The following is a 9,083-nucleotide window of genomic DNA, read 5'->3' as shown; positions in this document are numbered from 1 at the left end:
GAAGGGTTTGGTCTTATTCTTATTTTTGGAGTTGTGGAACTCGGTTGGAGGCGATATTTGAAGGGCTTTTCATCACAATTGAAGGGGTAAGTGATGCTCACTTGATTTTGGTGTTAGATATTGTCTACCCATAAATTATTACATCTAATTTATATGAATTTAAGGTGAGATTTAGGGGGGGTTTCGGACTATAACTTTGGAGAGTGAGATTTGTTGATTTGAAGGGATTTGAGGTTGGAATTGGATGAAAAATATATATATTTGGGCTCGTATCGGAGTGTGTATTCGAAATTTGTGAGTTTCGTCAGGTTCGGGGCGTGGGCCGAGGTTTACTTTTTTAGTTGACTTTTTGATTTTCGTTCAAGAGCTTTATTGTTTGGGATTATTTTCTATAGCTTCTATTAATATTATTAAGTTATTTTGCTTAGATTTGAGCCGTCCGGAGGGTGATTCATGTGGGAAGGGCTTCTTAGAGTACTTATTTGACTTATTTGAGGTAAGTATCTTGACTAAATTTGTATGGGGAAAAACTCCTTAGGTGCTAGACCTAATCTGTTGATTTCTATGATAAAAAAAGTGACATGTACATGAGGTGACGAGCGTGTACACGAGTACTATATATGATTTTGACCAGATAGACCGTAGGCTATTAATATGCCTTAATGTTATAATTAATTTTATATGAAACATTTTGAGACCAAGTAATGACTATTGATCTTGATCATTACATTGATTTAGCCTTAGTCATATTTTATTTGGTACACACCCCTATGCTTTTATGAATAGTATATGTCCTAGTGCACTATTGTTGAAAGTTGTGAACTTATATCATGAAATTATTTTTATCGAAATTTAATAGCATACAAATTTAATTTAAATCCATACTCGCTTTATTTCCGCTTGTCTGATATAATTTTCTTATTAGTTCATTTTTGAAGAAAGAGTTATTTATATTTTAAAAACTATTAACTTTAAACTTTTCGTTATTGCCTCACAAATATTATGATGTATTTAGTACCATAAGTTTCAAAAAATTTATAGTCACACATATGTTATGATATGCTTAAGATTACCAGTTTTAATAATCTTATAGCCGCTTAAATACTAGTATTGCATATTCCCTTCGGGGCCTACCCGATGCCAATCGAAGCTGTTGTCCTCGGTCTTGGTTTCCACTTTCGGTCTGCTCCCGATTTCACGTAACATTCTGTCACTCGAGTATTTAATATGAACCGATTTTACTCTATACAAATGTCTACCAATCTTCTAGCTTGATCTAGGCTCTTTCAAAGCACTCTAAAGACCAGATGTTGACGTGGAAGCCCGGCTTACATGTATGCTACCGTAAGTTATCAGGAGTTATTTGGTCTTTAAATATTTACTCTCCTTTATTTTGTAAAAATTAAAAAGGAAAAACTATGGCTACCAAGCTCTCTCAGCCCCCTTTCTTTAGGAAGAAGATGTCTGAATATGAACAGATATTATATGAAAAATATAATATTGGATAGTTTCTAAATTTTTTTTATTGAAATTTAATAGCATACAAATTTAATTTAAATTCAATCTCGCTTTATTTCAGCTTGTCTGAAATAATTTTCTTATAACTTCATTTTTGAAGAAAGAGTTAGTTATATTTTAAAAATTATTAACTTTAAACTTTTCGTTATAGTCACAAAAATATTATGATGTATTTAGTATCATAAGTTCAAAAAGTTTATAGCCACACATATATTATGATATGCTTAAGATTACCAGTTTTAAAAGTCTTATAGCCGCTTAAATACTAGTATTGCATATTTAAGAGAATTTGTGAAGTTCTCATTTTTTTTAATCTAAATTGTATGTTTAATCACGTTATGTCACATAAATTAGAATGAATAAAAAAAAATTATAAAAAAAGAATCTCTTATATATATATATATATATATATATATATATATATAATGCCAAATAAGACAGTATTTTTCAGGTGAAGTGTGACTAGAAATTAGCATTAAGCCAAAATCAATAAAGAGAGACAGACAAACAGTAATTGTACCTGTCAAGTACTCCGGCCTGTACCTCCCACCTCTCCCTTTTTCTTTACATTCCTCATTTCTTTATATACTTAATAGCGATCTCTCTGTTTCTCCCACATTCTTAACTCCCTTTGCTCTCTTCTAAATTCTCGGCACTTCCTTCTACTCTTCTTTTGCAATGAAGAAGCTCATTCGTAGGTTTTCGCGCGTAGCAGACTCCTCAGAGTATTCCCTACTTCTTGCCGAGTCCACGTCATCATCTCGTCGCCGACGTTTTCAATCGTTCAGAAACGGTAAGCCCGGATCCGACGAAGTCCCTGAGGGATACGTTCCTGTGTACGTAGGCGAAGAAATGGAGAGGTTTATTGTCAGCGCTGAGCTCCTTAACCACCCGATTTTCGTCAATCTCCTTGATAAATCTGCACAAGAATATGGTTATGAGCAGAAAGGCGTTCTTCGTATCCCCTGCCACGTCATCGTCTTTGAACGCGCCCTCCAGGCTCTTAGCTGTTGAGCAGTCGGACTAGTTTGTTAGGTAGAGGCGTGTAGCAGATATTTGCCGTCCTATTAGTTGGAGATCGTTTTTTTTTTTTTTCCTTTTTATAAATCGTGTAAGTACATTCGATAATGAAAAAAGTGCAGAAAGCTACGAAAAACTTAGGTCTGATGTTCAAATCTAGGGGAGAGTACTTGATTTCCTTTCATCTGCTTGAGTTTTGGTGGTCAAAGTTAAAAGTTGTTAAATTATTGGAATATACATGTATACATATTACAGAGTATATATTTATTCACTGTTTAAATATATAGAATCACTTTTCTGTCACTGTCTAAATTAGTACTCAGATGTTGTGGAACCCGTAGAATTCATGCTGGCGTAGAGAACAAAATTTTAAAGAATCAAGCTAAATCTTAAATTCAAAATATTACAAGACTTTTAAAATCCTAAGAGTCTATCATAATTTCTTGGAAGTTATTCTACCCTAAATCCTAATGCACACCTATGTAAAGGGATACATATTCTTTTGAAGTGCCGTCTCAAAATTCCCATAAACTCTTTGGATATTCACAATCCCACATTCAAGACATATGTTGCTTCAGCCCTCGAATTATGGAGAACTAGAGAGAAAAATCAAGGGAACAAACAGAATTGTACCCGCATGATAAACAGCGTTGTAACCTACAATTTTTATAAATAAATTGTTTTTTTCTTTATAGTTGTTTGTGATTGCAGTTTTATTTTTCTCTGCATAAATTTGTTGCAAACAAATTGGCACGCTCAGTGGGACCAGTTTTGCCCTTCATCTCTTCCTGCTCCAAATCTCATTTCATCAATTCCATAAACTCTTGAGATATTCGAGATCAAAATATGGGAAGATACTTCTTGACAATCAAATAGTTCAAGAAGCCGGAGGTCAAATGCATCCTCAGGAGGTCTGTATCATCCTACATTTAAGAAATATGCTGCTTCAGCCCTCGAATCACGGAGATAATCGGGAAAGAAGAATCAAGGGAGAAACAGGATTATACTTACAATTGATTAGTATAAAATATTTTTCTCTTATTTTGTGATTGCAGTTTATTTTTCATAACTTGAAAATTTATTGCAAACAGCTGGTTTTGCAACACCAATACACATTGCGATTGACAAATATTACTAGTACTGTATTAGAGTAGTAGTTGTAGTTATGGGTGTTTCACGGGTGGGCCGGGCCGGGCTGGGTAGAGAATTTTTGTACCCGTACGGGTTATGGTCCGGGCCGGTTACGGGTTGGGGCTTACCGGGTTTAACGGGTTCGGGTTTATACCGGGTAAAATTGAACCGTAAAGGTTACGGGTTGGAGGGGCCGGGCCGGGTCGGGTTAGTGTTTTTTTTTTTTTTTTTTTGTATTTTGTATAACTATTGTAAGTTATATTAATACAAAGTATTAATATAAAGAATACAAGGAAGATGGGGAAAAATTGCACTTATAAATTGCAAGTGCTACATTTATTCCAAAATTCAAACTTACAAATTGAAAGGTTTACACTTTACATTTAACAACAAGTAAATTAACCAAAAAAGAGTAAATTCAAAGGTTTTGCATTGCCTTAGTAAGTTCTTCATAATCAATATGAACCGAGTGACCTTCTTCTGGAATGTTAAATTCGGATGGGTTACCATGTGTTAATATATCTCCAAGTTCCTCGTCTTCTGGGCAATCAACATCTTCACGTCCTTGATTTCTTCGTTCCGATCTAATCCAATCTCTGAAACATACTAAAACTTCCAAAGCATTGCTTCCCAATGAGTGACGGGTGTCTCCAAGTTGTTGTCTTGCTTGGCTAAATGCACTCCCTGATGCATTCATTAATTGGTAACAATCAGACATCTTAATAGAGGGATTTAAAACAGCACCAATTAAGTAAATCGGAGGAATTGGAAAGAAATATTTTTTCAATTTTGCTTGCATTTTTTCAACAACATCCGTATATTTTTTTTTCTTCTTAAATTCAAAGAGTAGAAAAGAAATTTCAGCTATATGTACTAAAGCCATAGTAACATTAGGGTAATATGCTCCAGAAAACTCAACAGTAGTTGTATAAAATTTATGTAAAAATTTAACAACATCATTAATGACCTCCCAAGTAGTAGTTGTTAACATACGGTTTGGATCAGTACAATGCGCATTAGCAATTTCAGTTATTGGGAATCTATATTTGTAGCAACATTTTAAAAATATATATGTATAATTCCATCTAGTAACAATTTCGTATGGCATGAATCTGGGTTTAAGGTTATACTGGACACACTTATTCTTAAATTCCTTTATTCTAGATTGTCTATTATTTCCTTGAATAACACCAACTGCTCTTCTAACATGAGTAATCTCAGTTGAAAATAAATCAAGGCCACTTTTAACAATTAAATTATAAACATGACATGTACACCTAACATGAAAAATTTCATCAAGAGGTGGTTGCAAATGCAGTTTTAATATTGAAATTGCGGCATTATTGTTAGAAGCATTATCAAAAGACATACACAATACTTTTTGCTTGAGATTATAAAATTCAACAACTTCACAAATAGTACTACTTATAAACGCAATAGTATGACTGATCTTCATCATATTTAAAAGCGATAATACGTTTTTGCATACAAGTAGTATCATCTATCCAATGATATGTAATTGTCAAATAATCATTTCCATTAATAGCATGGCTAATATCAGAAGTTAGAGAAACTCTACAAGGAAGGTGGCTAAACAAATAACGTATGTATGTTTTGATATTGTCCATGAAGTCTAAAGATATCAGATGTACAAGTACTTCTAGGGATACCTTTAAATAAAGGATTGTAAATCCTTTGAGTATACATAATAAGATATGATGATGAAGCAAAAGAAAAAGGTAGACAACCCAAAGCAATCATTTTTGCTAACTCCTCACGATCCTTCATTTTATCATATTTCACAAGACCTCCAGTAGTAGGGTTTAGAGTTGATTGATTTCCATCTCCATCAGATCCCCATTCTATAGGATGCTCAATTCTCATATGTCTACTAAGTGTCCTAGTCCCCCCTAATTGTCCTCCAGTCTTATGTTTAAAAGTATCATTACAAAGTTTGCATTTAACTCTATCAGTACCTTGTATTTCCTCAAAAAATTTCCAAACCTTACTTCTTTTTCTACGATTACTTGTCGGGGCCACAGGTGGTCTACTACTAGCACCACGACCACCACCCTTGCTAGCAGCTCCAACACTACTAGGTGTAAGTGGTATCTCATCTTCCACTTCTAATTCATTATCATCTATACCAAAATCTTCCTGCAATTGTTCATAATCTATATTATTATCAGGTAATGTTTCAGGAATATTTGGAGAGGTATTTAAATTACTACCGGATGCTGAAGCCGAAGTACTACCTCTTTTTTTATTTCCTCGATTAGTAACCTTGTTACAAACTCTTTTTGCAGCATTAAACATATTGTAAAAGTTTAACTACTAGCAATAAATAAATATACAAATAAAATAGTAAATAAGAGAAAGAGTTGGAGGGAGTACACCGAATTCGGCAATAAATTGAGCACTTGATGATTTCGCAACTCCAATGTTACCACGAAGAAACGTCAATTGTTCCAATTTTGAAGTTCAATTGTTCAAACTTCAAATAATAAATACTACTACAAATTAAAATCCAAAAAAAAAAAAAAGAGCCAAATAGTTGATTGCACTTTAATAGGTAAAGAATGAAGATTGAAGAATGAGAGAATATGAAAATTGAGAGATGAGTGAAGAAATGAGGAAGAGGGGGGGGGGGGTTTATAGTTTTTCAAAGGGGGTTAATTTAAAAAAAAAAACCAAAATTGGGCTAATTGTGCAATTCTGCCGTTGGGCAACGACCATTTTTTGAAATGGACCATTGCCAACGGTCAGATCTGGGCCCAGTTTAAAAAAAAAAATTAATTTTTTTTACCTTAAACCGGTCTGGGCCGGTTAACCGGTTTAACAACACTGTTCATCCACCGGTTATACCGGTCCGGGTAACCAGTTTTCAAATGTAAACGGTGCAACCCGACCCAGCCCTCTTCTACCGGTCCGGTTCCGGTTTGGGCCGGTCTGGAACAGGGCTGACCCGGCCCGTTTAACACCCTTAGTTGTAGTAGTATATTTTATTTTGTGGCCCCATTTTGCTATTTCTGTTAGAAAAGGAGTTGTTTCGCAATTAATCCAGATACAAGCCCAAACCGCTTTGTGCATGTGATTCTTCTCGGAAGCAGAAAGTGAAAAATATATCTTTAGACCATGATATTTTCAAATCACAGTAAGTTTATGCTTGAGTTCGCGTGATTTGCGGCGGGCTCAATCACTCTCCTTATATAATGCCGTATATTAATCTTGAAGAGATACCATGTCATTTCATGTTTATGGCTTCAGAACTAGAAGCGAGTAGAATCAGTAGCGTACGCAGGATATTATATAAGCGGTGTCACAATTTTAAAAAGTAAATACATAATAACTCACTGTAACAACATCATAACTAATAAAACACCTCAAACATTGTAAGTGAAAATTTATTTTTTAAAATGTACTCAACAACCTCATTAGAAATAATACTACTCCCTCTTGGTCCACTTTAAGTAATTTTTGGCATTTTTTTGTGGTACACAATATTTCACTTTTTCAAATATTAAGAAAGAATTAACTTCTTCTTTTCAAAGTTGTCCTTAGATTAAAGAGCCTAGAGTCGTTTGTTATATTTCTAATGAGCAACTTAAGGTTAATATGGTCAATTTTATTATTAATTATTACCAAAAGGTGAATTATTTAGTATGCGTAAAAAAAGCAAAAAAATCACTTAAAATAGACCGAAGGGAGTAAATATTTTCTTTAATATAAAATACTAGACAATCACATAAAAACTCATCATTCATTCGATTTTGCAAATCGTTCTTAATCAATTTCAACATTGAAAAAGAAGATGAATGAAAAAAAAAAGAAGATCCATCATTTTAGTCTTATGTTAATAAGAGGCCACTTGTTATGCGGCTCAAAAAATGTTGAAACGAAAAGCGAAGTTACCAACCTTCGTACTTTCGACCTACCCTTGGTAAATGACACGCTTTATCGAATGAGCTAGACTGCAATTCTTGTCATGTGCTGTCACTTTATTAAATATAACATCTACAATGCTTTTGGATTTTAATTATATATACATATTTAATAAAATTTTGTAATGAAGCGATGTCACGTGATACCGTTTGAGCCAAGGTAGATCCGCCCCTGAATAGAATGATAAGTAAATACCTAAGAGTTTAAGTTTATTATTTTCAAGAAAAATATCTTATCCTTCAAGGAGAAATTCACTTGGCTCTTGGGTTTTCTTCCCTCTTACTTTATTTCTTATCTGTTTACAATTATTATATAGCTAATACCATCAACCTTGCCTTAATATCCATCACCTTCCACTAATTACTGTAGTCACCAACTTTGTGTCCATTAAACTCCAACCATGATTGATTTTTCGTTATGAAATTTTCTTATATATATATATATATATATGCTTACTAACTAAAATAACGTAACCTTTTGTCGTACTAGAAATAGAAGCGGAGTTAGCATTTGAAGTTTATACGTTCTTAATTTGTTATTGAACCCATTGCTTATTTATCTATTGCATTCGCAGCTAAATAGTTATACATATTTAATGAATTTCCTAATACAAATACAGGATCTAAGTGAAAACTCTTGGATTCATCCGAACTCATACCTAATAAGTAGCTCAGCCCCTGTCAAAAAAGACAGAAAAGTATTTTAAAAACTAATACTGGTGAGTGGTATCATGTTCCATTAACAGTTTTCCAATACTAGCTTAACAAAAGTACACCATCAGATCACGCCAAGATAAGTTATGTCTAATAATAAAAATATCAAATGTATCAAACTATAGCTAGTATAGCAAATGCTAGGGAATGCACCATTTGATGCACTATTAAAGTATAACATGAAGATGCACAAATTAAGAAGAAAAAAGAGGAGGAGAGGTAAAGCAAGAAACTAATTTGGGGGGGGGGGGGGGGTAGGTTTGTTACTTAATCCTCTCATCTAAAACAATTTGGACGAGTTTGATCTCTCAAAATTATAGACACCTAAATAGGATTAGGTAAAGAGTTAGGCTCATGTCAAGATTGTGTACAATTGCCGTACAAACATATTCATTGTACAGATGCCGTACAAACACAATTTTCACGAAGCATGCCAATAACATTTATTTGGATTAGTAAAGAGTTTGCCAGCGAGTATTATGGCTCTAACCGTTAATAAATAATGTAATTTTCTTTAAATTTGTATTTTAGTTATGTATTACACAATTTTGTGATTTATTTAATTGGTTATATACTTCATGATTGATTCATTTGATCCTAAGAAGATGTTTTTTTTTTTTTTTTTTTTTTTTTTTTTAAAAGATTTTTTCTCCATTTTCTTTCCTTTAAACCGTAGGAGGGGGTTAAGCTAGAGTTGGTTGTCTTAGTATTTTCAACCACTTTGTTCTACAAGTAAAATGGAGTGGAAAATATGTTAGG

At 33.4% G+C, this 9,083-nt stretch overlaps 1 protein-coding gene across 1 annotated transcript; it reads left to right on the top strand.

The window, feature by feature from the left end:
* LOC109228232 (auxin-responsive protein SAUR72-like) lies at positions 2,028-2,685 on the top strand. Its single transcript, XM_019393390.1, has one exon. It carries the CDS (start codon positions 2,197-2,199, stop codon positions 2,530-2,532), a length of 336 nt encoding a protein of 111 aa, XP_019248935.1. The 5' UTR covers positions 2,028-2,196; the 3' UTR covers positions 2,533-2,685.

The sequence above is a fragment of the Nicotiana attenuata genome, chromosome 6, assembly GCF_001879085.1.
Source record: "Nicotiana attenuata strain UT chromosome 6, NIATTr2, whole genome shotgun sequence".
Classification (NCBI taxonomy): Eukaryota; Viridiplantae; Streptophyta; class Magnoliopsida; order Solanales; family Solanaceae; genus Nicotiana; species Nicotiana attenuata.
The sequence above is the reverse complement of the archived record's forward strand: the minus strand, read 5'-3'. Positions and strand labels throughout refer to the sequence as shown.